Source organism: Sinohyriopsis cumingii, chromosome 7 (genome assembly GCF_028554795.1).
Source record: "Sinohyriopsis cumingii isolate HCF-2022 chromosome 7, ASM2855479v2, whole genome shotgun sequence".
NCBI classification, from domain to species: Eukaryota; Metazoa; Mollusca; class Bivalvia; order Unionida; family Unionidae; genus Sinohyriopsis; species Sinohyriopsis cumingii.
This window is the reverse complement of record NC_142967.1, coordinates 43,012,106-43,034,235: the sequence shown is the minus strand read 5'-3', so window position 1 is coordinate 43,034,235 and position 22,130 is coordinate 43,012,106. Positions and strand designations below refer to the sequence as shown.

Below are 22,130 nucleotides of genomic sequence, written 5' to 3'. Positions count from 1 at the left end.
AATGGAAAGGAAAATGGGAAGTCTCAGGACTGACAATAATATGCCTTAATACCAATGGAAAGGGAAATGGGAAGTCTCAGGACTGACAATAATATGCCTTAATACCAATGGAAAGGGAAATGGGAAGTCTCAAAACTGAGTGTTATGCTTTATTGCCAATGGAAAGGGAAATGGGAAGTCTGACTTACTTGAATTAAAGTCGCTTGCACCAATCTGGCATGTGCGACCGTAAAAATGGGAAGTCTCAAGACTGGCAGTTTTATGCCTTCTGAAGATTACATAATTCAAGCTGGACAACCAGCTTCTTGAACAGGTAACCCAATGAGCTTTCATCTGATTTGCTGGATCTTGTGCTTCCTTCTGCATGTTACTTTCCAGGTATTTTCCAAGTATTTGTTCCATGTATGATCCAAGAGATACTTTTCTACACCAGTCCATTCATTATAAAACAAGTCATTTTTAAAATATTTGCAACCTGTCCCCTCCACCGCTAATATTCAAGAATATGCATGGCCCATTTTCCACATTCCATATAGCTTCTGGAATCATAATATTCACTATAATTATTTTACCTGTCTGACTACTGAAGCTACATAACAATGATCAAAAGAAATGACTAATCACCAAAATATATTAAAGTCAATACCTCCGGACCACCAGCTGTTGCATATTCAGAATTTAAATGGACTGATGACCATACATAATGGTGTAAAAATCATGACATAATATCAATTGTAAAGTCTAAAGTTTTGTCTGACTTGGGAGTCAGTACAGGTGTGTTCACACATCAAGACACTGTTTAAACACATGTAAATAATCTGATTTCAATCACTTTGATTCAAGTTGAATTGTTTTCACTTAAACATGAAATTATTCAAGTGTGTTGTAATATAGTAAATGAAATAAAATTCAGGCAATGCTGCGCTCATGATGATGATGCTAGTCAAATTCTAAAGTATGTGTAGCAGGCGTACATATTTTAATTCCTTTTTTTCATTATTACAGAATTAAGCCTTCTTCCAAATATCAAACCAAAATTATGCGAAAAAGAATATTTCAGTATTTTAGAAATCTTACATGACACAAGTACCTGAAGTCACTCTTACCAGACATATGTACCTGAAATCACTTACCTGACACAAGTACTTGAAATCACTCTTACGAGACACAAGAACTTGAAATCAGTATTGCCAGATACGAGAACTTGAAATCAGTTTTACTTGATACAAGTACTCGAAATAACTCTTAATGACACAAGCACTTGAAATCAGTCTTACTTGATACAAGTACATGAAATCAGTAATTCTTGACACAAAGTACTTGAAATGATACTTACCAGACACAAGTACCTGAAATCAGTTACCTGACACAAGTACTTGAAGTCACTCTTAGCAGACACAAGTACTTAAAATCGGTCTTGCCAGACACAAGTACTAGAAATCAGTCTTAAAACGACACAAGTATTTGAAAACTTGACATCAGTCTGCTGACACAAATATTTGAAATAGTCTGTCATAGTGCTAATATAATGATACCAAAAACATTGCAACAGTGAACTGTTAGTAAAGTCAGGAAAAAAACTAGGTCATGCCTTGTTAGGACAATTTACTAAAACATCTTTTGCATGCTAATCTAGGTCAATGCAAAGTTAGCTTTAAGTTCATGGTAATATATACACACACATATTAGCTCCACTATTTAGATCAATACATAAATGTTGTATGCCAATACATAAGTGCCGTATGCCAAGTCAATTTGCCATTCCATCTTATGTCCCATGCCTTTCAACCACTAATTTCAGAAGTAAGAACATGCTGAAATCATGCCCAGGCCATGCCAGTACCTGTTCCTGAAGACTATGCTCAACAGATTCCTTGTCGGAGATGACATACTGCAGCTCTTTCACCCTTGCATGAAGTCTTATAACCATCTTGTCTCCCTTATCCTTATCTTTCATGGCTTCTTCCAGTTTTTCTCGGATCACTGCTTCACTGGCCTCAAGATCATTAATGGTATTCTCTGCCAGTTTCAGTTTGTCTCTAAGCTGTTTCTCAAAGACATCAGCTTGATGCATCCTCTGTCTCATTTTCTCTAATTCTTCCTCTGTTTCTCGGTCTTCCCTTATGAATGTCTCCCTGTCTGAACTCCCCAAACCACTGCATTCAATAAGCTCATACTTCAATATATCGTTCTCCTCCTCAAGCTCTTCGATCCTGTCCTGCAGTTTTCTTATCTTCCTGGACAAATCAGGATAGGATTTCTTCCCCAGAAAGTTTGAGTTTTCTGAATTCTCACTCCCTCCATCTCTGGAATGTTCTCTACCTTCACTACCTAAGTCATCTACATGTGCATCATCATCAATATCATCATTCATTTTGCCATTTGTTGCATTCGACTCAGAGTCATCAAGATTTATCTGCCCATCACTGACTGACCCTTTACCATGGGCTTCATTTGCAGTAAGTTTTTCCTGTAATGATTTCTTACCATGAAAAGAATTTTCAAACAAAATTATATACTCATCAGCAACAATAATACATGCCCTGAATTACAATGAAAGTACCATAAACAGCATACTATACACCTGCCATGTGATAAATTGTATTACCATAAACAGTATACTATACACCTGCCATGTGATGAATTGTATCACAAGAAACAGTATACTGTACACCTGCCATGTAATAAACTGTATTACAAGAAACAGTATACCATACACCTGCTATGTGGTAAATTGTATTACCATAAACAGTATACTATACACCTGCCATGTGGTAAATTATATTACCATAAACAGTATACTATACACCTGCCATGTGATCAATTTTATCACAATAAACAGTATACTAAACACCTGCCATGTGGTAAATTTTATCACAATAAACCGTATACTATACACCTGCCATGTGGTAAATTTTATCACAATAAACCGTATACTATACACCTGCCATGTGGTAAATTTTATTACAAAAAACAGTATACTATACACCTGCCATGTGATGAACTGTCTTACAGCAAACATTATACTATACACCTGTGATGTGGTAAATTGTATTACCATAAACAGTATACTATACACCTGAAATGTGATAAATTATATTAAAAAAAACAGTATACTATACACCTGCCATGTGATGAATTGTCTTATAGCAAACATTATACTATATACCTGCCATGTGGTAAATTGTATTACCATAAACAGTATACTATACACCTGAAATGTGATAAATTGTATTACAAGAAACAGTACACTGTACACCTGCCATGTGATAAATTATATTACAAGAAACAGTATAATGTACACCTGCCATGTGGTAAATTGTATTATAATAAACTGTATACTATACACCTGCCATGTGGTAAATGGTAATACTGTAAACAGCATACAATAAACCTGCCATGTTATAAAATGTATTACTGTAAACAGTAAGTTATACATATGTCATGCTGTAAATATTATTCTTATACTTCTTTTAATGTAAATCCCTTTCATTGGATTTTTGGTAGATACTTCTTGGTCTCAAATGCAAGCCATCTAAAATGTGTCATTATGATTTGTGGCATAGGACTTGAGTTATTTTGTGAAAACAATTTTTTTTTTTATTGGAGTCCATCTGAACAAGACATTTTACTTTTTAAACCCAAATCAACAGGTGTCTTCTTTGTCTCAAATGCAAGCCAGCTACAAGTTTATAGTCAAGACAAGTGGTACAAAACTTAATTAGCTTTCCGAAATTGCTTTTCCTGTTTCAACCATTGTGACCTTGACCTTTGACCTTTCCATCCCAAAATGAATATGTGTCTTTCAAGTTTCAAATGTAAGCCAGCCATAAAGCTTGGTCAAAGTAGATATTAAAGAATCCAAACTATCATGAAAAACAAGTTGAGTCAGGTAACCATCAATGGGTGTCTTTCTTACCTCAAATGCATGCCATTTACAAAGTTTGGTCATGGTATTTGGTACACAAGTCAAGTTATTGTGCAGAAGATGCTTTCCTTCTTTTAGGTCATGTAACCTTGACCTTTGACTACAAAATTGATTCTTCCTTGCCCCAAATGCAGGCTACTTTAAAAGTAATGGTAATGGTGGAGAAATTGAGCTATTATATAACTAATTATGGAATAGATGGACAGATAACATTACAGTAACATAAGCTATGCCATATGGTGGGCCTAGTTTATGTACATTAAAGCTTTGTTATGGTCAACTCTTAAACATACATGCAATGAAACAGAGAAATTGGCTTAGGACAAATTGGGAGAGTTGCAAAATTTGGTCAGGAGTTTTGATTTGAAAAGAAGGATGATTTTCAATGAGAATTGTGAACTTTTCATTGTTGCACAGGTCTATGACTTTATTAACTCAGTGAGGACCAAAAGCTCAGGTCACTATGTGAGTAGATTTTGTCCATTTGTACAGAAACATTTGTGCGATTTCTGAGTCAGGGAAAATTATTTGGACTAGATCGAAAAAAATGGCAAACAGTGTCTTGGTACAACTACCTCTGTTTACATTAGATGGAGACTCCACAGACATGGATTTCAGTGATGATATATATGTTGTTACATTTAATATGCTTTAATGAGATGGGGTTTCTGCATGATGTGTAATGTCATTCCTGCTGTTTTAGTGGATTTTATAATCTGCTTTACAGGAAGGGCAGAATGGATATTCATGTCTTTATGATTTTGAGATTTTTGAATTTGAAGATAACATATGATTAGACATCTTGACAAACTTAAAAATGTAAATCTAAACTGACCTTGTTTATGCCCATTGAGCTCTTTAGTAATCAAGCCATAAATAATTAACCTGTCCTAATTACTTTTGTTCACACATAACATAGACTTGACCTGACAAGTTCAAGCACTGAAGCAGAACCCACCCTGCAGAAAGAATCAAAGTAATGTAAATTGTTTTATGCTGATTGAGCTACTTAGTAATCCAACCAGGATCAATTAATGTACTTTGTCCTTTCAGAATTACTTCTGATCACACAAAGCATAATCCATGTCAACAAATTTCAAACAGTGAAGCCATCTGACCCTACTGATAGAATCAAAAGGATGCTAATTTTTTATGCTGCTTGAAATTAACAACTAAATTATCAGTTCATAGGCATGTGATCATCAGAAGTATTACTGTACTACACTGGAAAAAATGCAAAACTTTGCAACTTTTCAATAATAATTCTGCATAAATGGGAGATTTCAGTGAGTGACATGGAAGGACAGGAGAAATGCCTCTTCTCATGAGGAAAACCCTCCCAACTGTGAGGTTCACATATTACGCTTATAATGTTGCTAACAGAAATTGCCCTAAATAATAGCAGGCATACCAAATGTTATGTTTGTGTACCTAAACAGTGATATTTGAAACTGGAGAAAAAAAATTGGCAGTGTATTTATAAATTAATGCAAACAGAGCAGAGCTGAAACAATTTTCTACAGCCACCAAACCAAAATGTGATAGACATGAACCTAATTTAAAGTGAATTTTGACCAAAAATTGGAAAATTGGTTTTACATTAGAAACCAAACTGCTGACATTACATAGCTTAAATGGAATGTCAACCATGCTGCTTATAATAGTGATTGCTGCTTCATGATGATTTAGGGAACTGTATTCATGAAAACAAAAAAGGATCATGGGGGAGAATTACATTATGTTACAGATACTGACCTTAACCCTAAGAAGTTCTTCCCTCTCTTCAGAGGTCAAGGTTGACTGAAGCTGGTACTCATTGATCTTCTCCTGCAGTTTAACCTTCTCTCGCTGAAGGTCATTAACCTTGGAATGAAGCTCCTGTGCCATCTGCTGCCACACATAGATAGTGATATATATATATATATATATATATATATATATATATATATATATATATATATATATATATATATATATATATATATATATATATATATATATATATATATATACATGTAGAAGCAATTAGTCATTAATATATGTAACTTTTCTTTTACAATTAACTATGAAAGACACTAGTATTAAAACAAGAGTCTCTTGAAGGCACTGATGCTCTAGTGGCTGAAAGAATTCCAGGAATTCAAGATAAGACCATTTCTTCATTTAACTACTGAGCATCGAAACTATCCTTGATATTCTTCTGCAATAATAAGGTTTCAAATTAGCTGTTGTGGTGAACATTCTGGATGTTGGTTTGGCACCATTTTCATTAAGTACAAACAAGGCATCGGAAGAAACCTTCTGGTGGAAACCCCATGTTGATATGCTTCCATTTTGGAGGAGTAATGATATTAAAGTTTTCAAGATGGATGCCATGGCGGCCATATTTGACATCATATTGGTACCATTTCTATTTAGTATTAACTAGGCATCATAAGAAGTCTTTCAGTAAAATCCCATATAGATGTGACCATTCAATCATGAGAAATGACAGACAACAGGCCATCCCATAAGCTCTACTGGTCTATGATGGGATCCTCTTTATAATAAGCAGGTTCATTAGTTACCCAGGCAAAAAAAGACAAAGTTTAAATGATTCATCCAAGTACATTTTCTTACATTTTCTGCAACAATTTCCCAATCAGTGAAAAATACTTACATTTTAAGTATTCAAATGGGTTAAGGATTTTAAAAAAATACTTTAATGGTAACACAACCAATGAGTCCTCAGATAACATGTAAATGTCCCCATACTACAGTCAATGGTAACACAACCACTGAGTCCTTAGATACTGTGTAAATATATCTCAATATAGTTAATGGTAAAACAACCACTGAGTCCTCAGAAACTGTGTACATATAACCTCTAAATATCATTAATGGTAACACAACCACTGAGTCCTCAGATATTGTGTAAACATCCTCTAAATATAGTTCATGGTAACACAACAATTGAGTCCTCATATATTGTGTAAATATATCCTGTAAATATAGTCATGCCATGATTAAAGGAGGTTTGATGCTGTTTGTACATTTCTCCTACCTGTTTGCTTTTCTCCAGCTCCTGCAGTACCCTGACCCTTTCCTGGTCCCTATTTTCCAGCATCCCCTCCAGCTGCTGCTGTAGGGTCCAGATCTGGTCCCGATAACTCTCCTGCACATGCTCCGCCATTTCCTTTTGGATCCCCGGAGCCACCTCACTACAGCAATGCTCACTTATCTCCTTCTGACATGGGTACTGAAAATTATTTCTTAAATTTACCACAATGGCCTGAATGTTGGAACAGCCCATATTCCATAACTCAACTAGATAAAAACATTATCAAACAAGGTGTTACTCATAAGTACAAATCCTCTCACAAAAGAAGTGCACTCTTTGACTAGCCAATAATATACTAACTGGTAAGGAGGAAGACTCCAAGGTCACTCATGATTAAAACTTGGGTCACAGCAATATACTTTTAGCATGGTTGAATTGTGGATAAAATATAGTCCAAAATATTTAGAGAGATACGTACAAATGGAGATATGTATGAGTCAAGTACCAGTGTCCTAAATAAAACTGGAAAAATGCTGCCTTGTCTCTGCAATATGCTGTATATGATGGATGCCATTCTCTAACAATGGTTTGGTTGTTCAGAAGCTTGTGGAACGAGATGGATCCACATCCCAAGCTCCTGAGTATTTTTTAAATCGGGTCCAAGGTATTGAGGTCACAAATGAAAGCCCCAAAGTCAACAAGAGTTAAGATGATGTCACACAGACCTAGTTTTAGTATAGATAAGTTATTCTCTACATGCCAGTTTTCATGAGTATAGAGTATAGGTGCGTGTATAATTTGGATTTTTAACATAGCTTTCAAAAAAATTCAGTCATATCGCTTCGATGTCTGCAGTGTGGCAGTTTTTAGTGATGTCTAGCACTGGGGCATCATGCCACAGACATATAGATTGATGTCCCAACCACTCAAATTATTCTGACACCAGGCTGACCATTCCTAACACTACCCTCTTAATGCTGAGTGCCTAGCGTGACAGCTGTTACATGAGTGTAGATAAAATAGTAAGGGGTAACAAATGACCAGCTGTAAATACAAATCAATCAGGCATGAAAAATTAAGTCACACTGATCTAGTTTGGATATGTTTGAGTTACTGTCCTTAAAATGCATCCATATGGGTCTATAATGGTGATGGTGTAATAGACAGGCAAATGAAGATAACTTCATATTTCAGGAGTCTGGTTTCTTATGGGTTCTAATGTATTAGATTGCTGCAGTGATAATGAATTTTTTTGACATGCCAGATTTGCATTCAGAGAAGTGCAGATTCAAATCCTATCATGGAATCAACCAAATATCAGCTACTGTGATGTGTCTCTGGGCAAGCAATTTTACTACACTTGCCTTGCCACTAAAGAACCTACTGGCATTGCTTTGCTATGTAAACACCAAACCAAGCCAAGCCATTGTATTAAAAAGGAAAAACAATTTATCATGTTGAATCATCAAACTCATTAATACTGATGTTAGACCAATACAATATGTTCATTATAAATGTACTGAATTAAATTAATAATCTTAATAACTTAGCTATTAAAAATGTCTATAAAAAAAGAAAATGCTAAAAAAAGAGCATGTGAAAATTCAAGTTGCCAGGTGATAGAATAATAAAGATTATAAGCAAATCTGAGGTTTTGCACACAAAAAGCACACTCAGCATTTAAGAAAAAGATGTACTGTAGTTTGCACAAAGTGCTTGGCAGTAGATACTGTAAGCATATTTTTTTTAACACTAGTCATGTGCTGTCTATGTTACATATTAAACAATTACAGATTGGTTTCTAAAAAAATGAAAGGAAGAAGACTCTCTCCTTTGAACTTTTGTCTTTGAAACTGACTGTCTTGTCTTCTTCCTCACCCTATGTGCAAGCCATATAAAACGTTTGGGCCAGGTCTAATGTTACTGTGCAGAAGTCATTTTTCTTCTTTCAGTCAGTGACCTTGACTTTCTTCATTACCCAAAATGCAAGATATCCACAAAGTATGGTAACTGAAGATGGTGGAGAACTGAGGAAACCAATTTTTTTCTTCTTTTAGCCACAATGACCTTGATCTTTAAACTTTGACCTTGAAATCATTTATGTTCTTCCTCACCCCATGTGCAGAGTTTGGTGACTGTCAATGGTGCAGAACTCGTGCTATTGTATGGAAACCATTTTCCTACTTTCAGCCATAGTGTCCTTGACCTTTGGGGTTTCTTCAGTCCCACATCTGAAGGTTTCTTTCTTAACACAAGTGCAAGCCATCCACAAAGTTTGGAAACTGTCGATGGTAGACAGCTAAAATTGTTATGCAGAATCTAAAGTAATATCAAAACATAATATGCTCTGACTTACATTGGGCGAACAAAAATGGATCACACCAACCTATATTTGGCAAAGCTGAATTTTGTTGAGATGTATCCACATACCAATTTGCATGACTGTAGCAGAAATATGATCCAAAACAAACAAACAACTGAAGATACAAAAGTCAAGCATGAAAAACTGGTTGAGCTGAATAACAAAGTTTCAAGTCAAGATGATCTTCATCATTGACCTTTGACCCCCAAATCAACTTGCCTCTTTTTTTACTTCATGTGCAATCAATCCACAACTTTGGTCAAGGCTCTATAGTTAAAAGTTATTATACAACAAGAGTCCCCTGAAGGGATTGATGCTCTAATGGGTGAAAATAATTTCTAGAAATTGAAGAAAAGACCATTTCTTCATTTTAAGTTCCCATTTCATCCTTGTTAAGTTCCACTGAGTGCTGAAACAATCTCTGATACTCTTAAGTGATAACAAAATTATTAAATTAGTTGCTGTGGTATGCATGTTGGATATCAGCTGACACCATTTGTAGCAGACTTCACTGGAAATATTTTGGTGAAAATCCCATGGCATAATGAAAATCCATTCAAGAGTATTTACAACAAGAATTTTTACGACAGTCATCATGGCAGCCATATTGGATGTAAGAGTGGCACTATTTTCATTTAGATCTGATCAGCACCATTCTTATCATGGACCAGCTAGATATTATAAGTCTTTTAGTGAACTCCACATGTTCATAAGACCAACCATATAGGAAGAGTATCAATAAGATTTTTATGATGGATTACAGTACTTTGAAAATGGCTGCCATTGTGGTGATATAGGACATCATGTCAGAACCATTTTATTTAAAACAAACTAAACATTGTACGTTCTTTAGTGAAAACCCAATGTCTGTATGATCATCCATTCATGAAGAGGAGTCACTGTGATACAAACTGCAAGACAGCTGCCATGGCAACCATTATGGATGTCAGGGCAGCATGATTTTCATCTAGGACCAACTAAGCATCATAACCACTGTGGTGGCCATAATGGATGACTGAGGAGCACAAATTTAATTTAATAACAAATAGACCATGGAACGAATGTCCAAGTAAGGTTAAAGGGCAATCCTCTGTGAAGTTCAGGAGGAACAGTAATAACAAACTTGCACAAATAATTGCATGACACATGACGTTAACACACCATTCCATAGGCTCTTCTGGTGTATGACAAACAGACATAAAAACCACTGTTCTTCTTTCAGTTTGATGACCATGACCTTTACAACCTTTTAATGCCAATACCAATGGCTTCTTTCTTAATGAATGTTCAAGACATCCACAAACTTTGGTGAAGTTTATGTGTGGAAACCATTTGTCATTGTTCAATCATAGTGACCTTGATCTTTTGACTTTCCATGCTACATGTGTAATCCATCCACAAATTTTAGTCCAGGTCAACGACCTGACATTACTGTGTAGAAACCACTTTTCTTCTTTTAGTTACAGTGGCCTTGACCTTTTGATCAAGATCAAAATGCATTTTCATATCAAAAGTTCAAGCCATCCACAAAGCTTGGTTCAGGTTTGTGATGCAGAAATGTTATTGTGCAAGAACAAATTATTCTTATTCTTTATGTCAAAGTGTCCTTGATCCACTGTCTTTTTACCCCAAAGACAATAGATTTCTTCCTTATCCCAGGTACAAGACATTGACTAAATTTGGTAACAGCAGACTGTGTAAAACTAAAGTCATTATGCAGACAGACATACATATGGACAAATGGATGGGCTGACAGATGCACTGATGTCACAAAAGTATAAATTCTGCCATCTGGTGGTTGATTCAAAATTCAAAAATTTTGCATAAACTGAAGATAAATGACTCCTTTTTTGAAATACAGAAAGAAGGGTTCCTTTAATGTTCTTTATACATGGATTCAGGTCCCTTCAGTGTTCTTTATAATCAGGTTCAACAATGTACAATATAATTCAATGGTCAATTTAGTGTCTTTTAAAATCAGGTTTATCAATATACAATATACTGTTATAGTTCCTACAATAAGTGTCCTTTATAAATAGGTTTAACAATATACACACCCCTTCCAAAATGTGGCAATCCTCATAATGTGCGGGTTCCACATCAATACTTGTGCCAACATCACATCTGAACACCACTGGTTGCTGAAATAGAAGAAATTAACATAAATAACATCATCAGGTCTTGAACTCAACACATCAATAACATGATCTTGAACTCAAATACTGCTTGGAGGCAATGACTGTACATATTTGCCACCTTTCAATTGGTGTTTCTCCAACCATAGCCTGGCTGATTAAATTCCATATCTACTTATCAAAGATTTGATTGACGAACCTACACCAGGTCTTTTCTCATTGACCTATGTGTGTGTGTCTGTGTCTTTGTGTGTGTGTATTTGTGTCTGTGTGTTTCAGGTTCTTAACGTAGCTATAAAAAAAATAAGTTATATCATTACAATGTCTACAGTGTGGCAGTTTATAGTGATGTCTAGCACTGGGGCATAATGCCAGACATGTAGGATGATGTCCCACCCAGTTACATTATCCTGACACCAGGCCGACCAGTCCTAACACTGACATCTTAATGCTGAACACTATTACCATTTTTATAAATCTTTGGTATGACTTGGCTGGGGTTTGACCCCTGACCCCCTGACCTCCCGCATCCTTCGCAGATGCTCTAACCTTTTGTTTCATCAACTATAATACAGCTACCATACTAAGTAAAGTTTAAAAAGTCATTCTGAATTTAAAGTTACTATTACTCTAACTCTCCATAACACAAAATACTTTATTTCAAAAACTACTAAAATTTGTAGACTGCTCCAGTGGCCTAAGAGTGTCCACTCCAGATGCGGAGGTCACGGGTTCAAACCAAATATATCTGTTGAAGCAAGAACCCAAGATGACCCAGTAACACATGGGAAGCTATTGGGCACCCCCCTCCAAAAAAAAGTGTGCATTTCCAGTCAGATGACCATTCATTTCTTGCTGTTGACTCTAGCACTATTTTCATCCAGAGTATAAAAATTCTTTTTAAATAAAATTAAAATTACAAAATTAATTTTAAAAAATAATTCTGAAATTTATTTATACATGTAACTGAGCCAGTTTTGCCCAGTTTAAGATATAATATATATGTTTCTATCTTAATTTTAGTGCAATAAGAAACACATTTTTTGTGTGCCTTGAACAGACTGTAGCATTGAATATTACTTATATATACTGTTTGATTCAATATGACATAAATGTTGTAGAATTCAGTATGACATATATACTGTAGAATTATTACTTAAGTATAATGTTAAATTCAATGTTACATATATACTGATATGACATATAGACTTGCAAACTTACGTATATATATATATATATATATATATATATATATATATATATATATATATATATATATATATATATATATATAAACATACATACTGAGACACTGAATATTACATATATACTGTATAAGTCAAATAACATATAGACTGGAGAATTCAATATTATTTATATACTATAGAATTTATTATTATTTATATACTGTAGAATTCATTATTATTTATATACTGTAGAATTCATTATTATTATATACTGTAGAATTCAATATTATTTATATACTGTAGAATTCATTATTATTTATATACTGTAGAATTCAATATTATGTATATACTGTAGAATTCAATATTATTTATATACTGTAGAATTCAATATTAGTTATATACTGTAGAATTCATTATTATTATATACTGTAGAATTCAATATTATTTATATACTGTAGAATTCATTATTATTTATATACTGTAGAATTCATTATTATTATATACTGTAGAATTCATTATTATTTATATACTGTAGAATTCATTATTATTTATATACTGTAGAATTCAATATTATTTATATACTGTAGAATTCATTATTATTTATATACTGTAGAATTCATTATTATTATATACTGTAGAATTCAATATTATTTATATACTGTAGAATTCATTATTATTTATATACTGTAGAATTCATTATTATTACATACTGTAGAATTCAATATTATTTATATACTGTAGAATTCAATATTATTTATATACTGTAGAATTCATTATTATTTATATACTGTAGAATTCAATATTATTTATATACTGTAGAATTCAATATTAGTTATAGACTGGAGAATATATAACATATATCCTGTAGAATTCATTAATGCTATATATATCAATAAGTAAAGTAAAATTTCATCAACATGAAAAGAATGCAGAAGAAAAAGACGAGAAAACATAACTTTTTCAAACTGCATGCACCTTGAAAGGGAGGCTACTTTTGAGAGCATGTAAATGATTACTGAAAAGGCATAGTGTTGTTCTTATTTAGTACATGTACCTCTCAGTGGTGACTGCTTTTCTCTGTGCAAGACTATTTCATAACAATCTTGTATTTTTTTCTAGGCATATTAAGGCACTTTACTGCTATTCATGTACACATCCTTTTGGGTCCAAAGTGTATGTGTATTTGTAAATACTTGTATTTGGGGTCCAAAGTGTATGCATATTTGTAAATACTTGTATCTGTCAATTTGTTTATGTCAGATTTATAACTGCATGCATCTAATTTCTTATATTATCTTCTTACTGACACAACAGTGCAACTTCCATTTTGTTATTATAATTTAACTTCAGACAGTACACAGCCAAGCCTGTGTATTAATTTGTTTAGGTGATTTTTACATACCGACTCATTAGTTTTGATATATGCGGAAACACGTCTAATGGAGCTGGGTCTTTATAATCTGGTCATACTTATACATGCATGCAGGCACTGATGTAGCAAGCATGGCTGTATAACAATATACAGCCATTTCTCCAGAGAGGGGCCATATTGGCATAAATTATGACTAATAAACGTAAAAATATGCCAATATTGTAATTCAGAAAGAAAAAAACAAATAAGTTTTCAATAAACACAAAATGTCTATAAAAATAGTATCCTAATGAAAAGAAATGTTTTAGTCTTTGAAGTGGGGGTGGTTCTAACCAGATTTACATGTGTACCATGAATGGCACATTATGTGACCACCCCCACCACTTCATAAAGGCACCAATAGATTATGGATGACTCTGGAGATTATTTACAACAGAGTCTCAATAACCTCGACCTTTGATTAAGTTATGCTGTCTTGAGCTAAACCTAATGCACAGAAACCAGACTGATCACAACCTTGAACTCTAACCTTTGGATGCAACTTCAAATCATCCACAAACTTTGGCCAAGGAACTTCATCCATGACAAAAGTTATTCAGCAAAACCTATTTTCTTAGATCAAACACCTTGACCTTTGACCTTTTGACCTCCAAACTGGCAGAACTCTTCCTTACCTTATGTACAGACCCTCCCCAGACCTTGATCTAGAACTAAGTCATTATGCTAAAACTATTTTTCTTCTTTCAGTCTTTCTTTCTTTCTTTCTCGTATTTAAGTCATCCACAAACTATTACCAAGATACATGACAGATAACAAAAATATTTGTGCAGAAACCATATAACTTTATTCAGAGACTGTGGCCTTTGATTTTTTTATCCCAAAATCAATAATGGTCTTTTTTATTCCAAAAGTTGGTCCTAATGTCTGGGATATAGAACTAACGTTACTATGCAGAGACAATTTTTTCAGCCATAGTGACCTGGAACTTTGGATAATGCAAGTTACTGTGTGGAAATTAAATCGGTGGAAGACAGATGGAAAGACAGATAAGATGATACCATAAGATGATACCATAACATGCTCTACTTTATGTGGGCATAAAAAAACTTTAAGTAATACCATACTCTTATGATCTAAGAAATATCTACAGCACAGTCCTGTACTGCCTGATTCCTACTCTCAGACAATACAGCTGGTGGCATCATAACAGTAGTCTCTGAGGGCAACATTAGAAAACCTTCACCAGGTGATTTGCTCATGTAATAGAGTCAACCACATGAAAAACTTGGAATAAAACTGCAACCACTTTGATAGTCCAATAAATCAGACCCCTAAAACTCCGCAAATACAGATGGATGATTATGAAATCTGATGTCATTCACTCATTTTAAAGTTTCCAAAAATTGTCCTTCAGTATCATCACAAGTTTGGGGGGAACTGATTTACTGCAGTACCACCTAGTTTTATATAGACTCCACATCATACCATTTACTTAATGCACTATACTGTGCATGTCACAAAGGAATTTAATGTAAAGGCCACCTGAGGAAAGTATGACACTGTCTGATAAAAACACTATTGAATTTCAAGATAAGACTGGACTGCAACCTATCTGTTATTCATCCCTAGGATCTAACACAGAGATACAATTAACACACTACAAATCAGGCAGGGAGCAGACTATTTTTAAAACAACATAGGCATCCTCAAAAATAATTACTGTAGATTGATTCATGGTGGTACCAGGGCTTAGAATTTGGACAATAGTGGCATGACCCCACTGAAAAATGATCTCCAAACAAAACCCCAATATGATCTATCTTTGACTTTATCAATGAAGTCATGTTTCTCAAAACAAATAGTCAATACTTCTTTTGTTGACTGTTGGTGTTGCACATTATTTGGGATGAATTCCATACAGGCCATACCATATAAACTCACATATACATTGTGTATAACTAACAAGAGTCCCTCAAGGGGCTTGATGCTCTTTTGACCCCCACAAATACCCAAGAATTCAAGAGAGGACTATTTCTCTCTTTTAATTTCTGAGCCTTGAAACCATCTCTGATATTCTTCAGTGATAACAAGATTTACAAATGAGCTCCTGTGATAGACATTGGCCTATGGTAGACATATTAGTTGTCATACTGGGATGTGGAAAACATACTGGATGTAATAGTGGCCTATGGTAGACATATTAGTTGTCATACTGGGATGTGGAAAACATACTGGATGTAATAGTGACCTATGGTAGACATATTAGTTGTCATACTGGGATGTGGAAAACATACTGGATGTAATAGTGGCCTATGGTAGACATATTAGTTGTCATACTGGGCTGTGGAAAACATACTGGATGTAATAGTGGCCCGTGGTAGACCTACTGGATGTCATATTGGCACAATGTTTATTAAAGACAAAGTAGACATAAATAGACATTTATTTGGCATAACCCCTATGTTCCATTCAGGAGGAGTAATGACAACAAGACTTTTACAACAACCATCATGGCAGCCATAGCTGATGTATGACTGGTACCATTTTCATTAAGGACCAACCAGATATGATAAGAAGCTATGTTCATATATGCTGTAATTAAGGAGTAGACATATAGTCATACTGAAGATTAGTCATTTTCATTTAGAACAAAGTAGATACCATAAGAACTCGTCTGTCAAAATGACTTATCCTTTAAGAATAGATCACTCTAGTGGCCTAGTGGTGAGATCATCTGCTTTGGATGCAGAATGTCACGGGTTTGAACGCCGGCTGAGTCTTACCCAAGACTTATTTAAAAAAATGGTACTAACAACTGCCTCACTAGGCACTCAGCATTAAGAGGTTAGTGTTTGGACTAGTTGGCCTGGTGTCAGGATAATGTGACTGGGTGAGACATCATGTTACATGTCTGTGGCATGATGTCCCAGTGCTCAGACATCAGTATAAACTGCCACACTGCAGACATCATCACAATTTGACTGAAAAATTGCTAAAGCTACATTCAAAATCTAAATCAACCATACACACACCTTTAAGAGTAAGAAAAACAAGATTTTCAAGATGGCCACAATTACTGGCATCAGATCAGCACCATTTTAAATTATAATCAAGAAAAACATTCTAAGAACTATTCTAGTGAAAACCCCATGATGATATTAGACCCCAGATCAACACCATTCTTATTTAGGACATCATTAGAGGTCTTTTGGTGATAAATCAAATTTCAGTACAGCTTTTCATTCAGAAGGAGTAGTCATAAAAATATTTTCCAATGGCTGCTGTGGTGGCCATACTGGAGGTCAGATTGGTATTATCTTCATTAAGACAAACTGGACATCATAAGAAGTCTTTTGGTGAAATAATAACTTTTTGGTCTATGACCAGTAGAGCTTAAAAAAAGTACAGAGATCTCCCATCCTGAAATGCACAAGCAGATCTGATACTATGCAGTTTGAATGTAACAGTAAAACAAAGACCCAGATGGGTTAGTGCTTTATGGGATAACAGATCTGGTTCTGCATAGTCTGCAGTTGGATCCCACATGAGTGTACATGTCAGGGCTAGAATTTATCCCACATGAGTGTACATGTCAGGGCTAGAATTTATCCCACATGAGTGTATATGTTAGGGCTAGAATTTATCACACATGAGTGTACATGTCAGGGCTAGAATTTATCCCACATGAGTGTACATGTCAGGGCTTGAATTTATCCCACATGAGTGTATACGTCAGGGCTAGAATTTAATTTTTTGTTTAATTCTTTGCATGTAACTTGGTAAGTGTGAAAAAACAACTTGCAAAATTCCACTTTTGCTGTCAATTGTTGTTTCTTGCACAATTTATTGTTATAACCTATGCACCCTTTCATGCACTACATACTATGGTCACATGACTCATCATTTGGATCTGACCCTGGGTGGCAATATCACATAGACTAAATGCAGACAAGAGGTACTGCATCATACTTTTTATCAAATCAATGAAATTCGTCCAGTTCTCAAATGGACTGAAGTAATGCTATGGCATTTTAATATTTGACAACATGAGAAGAGATATGCTAAACATTGCTTGCTTTTTAACCGTTCAGGTTGATTCTTCAATGCCCTTCATGGTTTCAAGGACCAATCCAGTTGCCTAAATGGTTAGAGTGTTCACCTCAGATGCAGGAGGTTATGGGTTTGAACATTTTACATGTTAAACTTGTACTAATTCTTGCATACAAGTGTTCAGAATGGTATAAGAAATTCCACAGTGATAGTATTTGATGCTAAAAAACCTTATTGATCACTTGATAAAACAAAACAACGGAACAAAAAGGTCTGCCAAAATATGAGAATTGATGTGCAGATCAGTGAAATTACTCCGTCACATGCTCTTCAAGATCCTTAAGCCACAGGACCACACAGGGCCCCATAAAGTGTAACTGGATTATGAGAGATGGAAAATGAATGCTCTAAGGCCCTCAATGTGGGTCCCTAATAATATCATTTTTTTATATAAAAAACAAGTCTCATATTTCAATGTGGGACCTGTTATATATAAAAATGGGATCAAAACTGGTCTCATATCTCAATGTGGGCCCTAGCAAATATAAAATATTGGATCAAAACAAGTCTCATATCTCAATGTGGGACTTGTTAAATATAAAGGTGGGATCAAACTGGTCTCATATCTCAATGTATGTCCCAAATATAAAAATAATGGATCAAAAACAAGTCTATATCTCAATGTGGGGCCTGTTAAATATAAAAGTGGGATCAAAATTGGTCTCATATCTCAATGTGGGGCCTGTTAAATAAAAAAGTGAGATCAAAATTGGTCTCATATCTCAATGTGGGGCCCTAATAAATATAAAATACTGGATAAAAAACAAGTCCCATATCTCAATGTGAGTCCTGTTAAACATAAAAATGGGATCAAAACCGATCCATATCTCTATGTGTGTCCCTAATAAATATAAAATACTGGATCAAAACAAGTTGCATATCTCAATGTGGGGCTTATTAAATATAAAAGTAGGATCAAAATTTGTCTCATATCTCAATGTGGGGCCCTCATAAATATACCAAATTGGACAGAACCATTAGTGTCTGTGGTGTTGTTCTTGTCAAAGGCTGGCAAGCTGCAAACATAAACAGTACTTATCACATGATTAGGCTAAGAGGGGCTGAATGTACAGAAGTATATTATCATTGGACAAGTCTTGGGGGGTGGGTAAAGGTATCCATGTTTTGTAAAAGTCTGAGAGGGTCAAATAATCTCTAAATAATATATATAAAAATTATTATAATTTTTTCCCTCTTTTGCTGCTAATTTTAGTTATCCTTAATTTCAACAATAAATGTTTTATTTTTCTTTCTTTTCCTAACATTTTACTGTCTATTATTGCTGGAGCAAAACCTTTTGATTTGTTATCTGGAATAAAGTGAAAAAGCATCCAAGGTGTTCTTTTAACAGCTCTCTGTTTTTTGTAACTTGATCTGGTGCATGGTTTGACATATCCTAGTAGGACTAATTACATAATGATTCACTCATTGACAAGGAACATCCAATTGGAATTTTAATACCCTGCATGACTGATCAAATTGCAAACCACTGTGACCCAGATCTGCCAGTAAATTATGTGAGCAGGACACCTGGGGCCAAGCAGTTTGTTAATATCAATCAGCAGAATAGACTCTGATTTGCCAACATTTTATGTGATGACAGATTAAGGTCCATATCATTCAATGTTTGATCTGACTTGCAATATACACAAGCATACATGGTAGGGTTTAGCTTATGTCAGAAAAGTAGATGGAGTTCACAATTTGTAAAAAAATAATTTAAATCACCCTCACACAAAAACACAAAAATTATTAATTTTACTCTTTGCACTAAGTTACTCTCAGAAATTATACATACCTTCAATGACAACAGTGCTCAAAATTCAGTGTTTGAATACTTTGGCGTAGAAATAAGTTTTTTCTACTAAATTCAATAATAGTTCACTTTTGTTAATGTACTAAGAATGATTATCCAGAAGTTTTATTTAGATTTAGGTAAACAGGAAGAAGGATATTTTATTGTAGTTGGGTAGTCAGTTTCATTTCCATTATTGCTTAACTATCTATATTAATGTTGCAAAATTTTAACCAGTTTAAAGCACAGAACAATGATGTTGATTTAAATAAATATAATCCTTTGAACATGGAAACTCTCATGAAAATGCTTTCCAATCAGTTTAGATTCAAAGATATGGTCTTATAAATTATTACTACATGTACCTCTAAATTTCTTTCTGAGAACAGTAAGTATCAATGGTTTATACAGAATTTACTATCAAATGGTGCTAAACAGGAACTAATCATATCATGTGGACAATTTATTGAAGCAGTTGATCAAGTGTCTATTTTTAATAGAATTTTTTTATCTAAAGGCACTTCATCTTTATATATATATATATATATATATATATATATATATATATATATATATATATATATATATATATATATATATATATATATATATATATATATATATATATATATATATATATATATAGTCACTTGACCAAATGAGCTTCTTTAAAAAAGTCATTATTAGTATTATTATTATAAATAATAATAATAATATTATTATATGTTATTGTTATTATTATTATTATCATTATTATTATTGTTGTTGTTGTTATTATTATTATTATTATTATTATTATTGTTGTTGTTGTTGTTGTTGTTGTTGTTATTATTATTATTTGATAGATAAATGCTGTTCCTGTGTTGTATTCAATTATCTCTAGTGGCCTATTTCAACCCAGTTTAATACAAGGTTGTATCACTGGTCCCAAGGTCTGCAGCTGGCACCTATTAATCACCAAAACTGACAGTTCTTGTCTGCTGGTTGTCAGATTATTAGAGGCCTGTTGAGATGAACTGGGGAGGGGCATCATTCATCACCAGTTGGGGAAATCTCTACAGTGTTTTTGCTGCATTTACCATGCCAAAATATACCAACTAAATACATCTGAAAATTAAACTTGTATGATTAATTACATGTACTTATTACTCAAACATATGTTAAACAATGAGAATTGAATTTCTGCAATCTCTTTATCTGTCATTATTCCCCCTTCAGGTGCAGTGACAGTCCAAAAAAACCATTGTATGCTGCTGATGGAGGCAACCTGTTATGGCTGCAATTTGTACACATGTAAACAGCTTAAGGTTGGTTTATTTAACTGCCTACAAACATTTACAAAATCAGTAAACGTGTCAACGAACATGTAAATTGCTGTCAATGACACAGGAACTACCAGTTCCAATTAATTATATATTTCAACATCTCTGCTAAAGAGGATTATTTAGCAGGATTTTTTGTTTATTCATTTCTTAAAGTATGTATCTATGACTTAAACATCAAAATGTCACATCTATAATTTACACATCAAATGTCGCATCACAAGGATAATGAAAAAGTTGACGAGAATTACTTATAACGTATGTACAAAAATACAAGATTAAACATCAGGCTGATTACACTGGACAACAAATTTTTACAAAAGTAATGTTACTGAAATAAAATTAGTCAATTCTTATCAATTTTTATGTGCTGAACACGAATATGACAGTCAAATTGCAAAATTGGCTCTAGTTTTTTTGTAATCTGCAAGAAATTAATGTTTACATAACGAAATGCATTCCAATAGTAAAAGGCCAACTGTAATAGCCTACCTATAAAAAATCAAGTCATTGACTACATCTTAGATTTCTTCGCCTGTCTCTTGTACAGCTGTTCGGGAGCATCTCTGAGGAGTGTCCAGCAGTAGTCAGCCAGCATTGTAGTGGACCATTTTCCCTGGTATCTTTGTTCCATTGTTGCGATATCTTGATGAAAACATTCGCCGTGTTCATCACTAACAATACCACAGTTGCTAGGAAAGAAATCCAAATGGGAATGAAGGAAGTGAATCTTTAGAGACATATTGCAGCCAAGTTTCTTATACTTCATCAACATGTCTTCTACTAGTTCCTTATAGTTTTCTGCCCTAACATTTCCGAGGAAGTTTGTAGAAACTAGGCGAAAAGCATTCCATGCTTGTTTCGCGTCACCTTCCAGCA

The 22,130-nt window shown here is 34.1% G+C and overlaps 1 protein-coding gene across 2 annotated transcripts in view; it reads right to left on the bottom strand.

Moving 5' to 3' along the window:
- LOC149795109 (uncharacterized) overlaps nt 1-22,130 on the bottom strand; it is a 281,949-nt gene that overhangs the window by 111,442 nt on the left and 148,377 nt on the right. Inside the window, exons 12-15 of one of the 2 annotated variants that reach the window (XM_089964814.1) lie at nt 11,388-11,471; nt 6,972-7,166; nt 5,684-5,818; nt 1,844-2,470 (exon numbers count right to left, since the gene is read on the bottom strand). In XM_089964814.1, coding sequence (XP_089820940.1) covers nt 1,844-2,470; nt 5,684-5,818; nt 6,972-7,166; nt 11,388-11,471 — 1,041 coding nt within the window. The remainder of the gene's footprint in view (nt 1-1,843; nt 2,471-5,683; nt 5,819-6,971; nt 7,167-11,387; nt 11,472-22,130) is intronic. The other variant, XM_089964815.1, reaches the window with a different exon arrangement.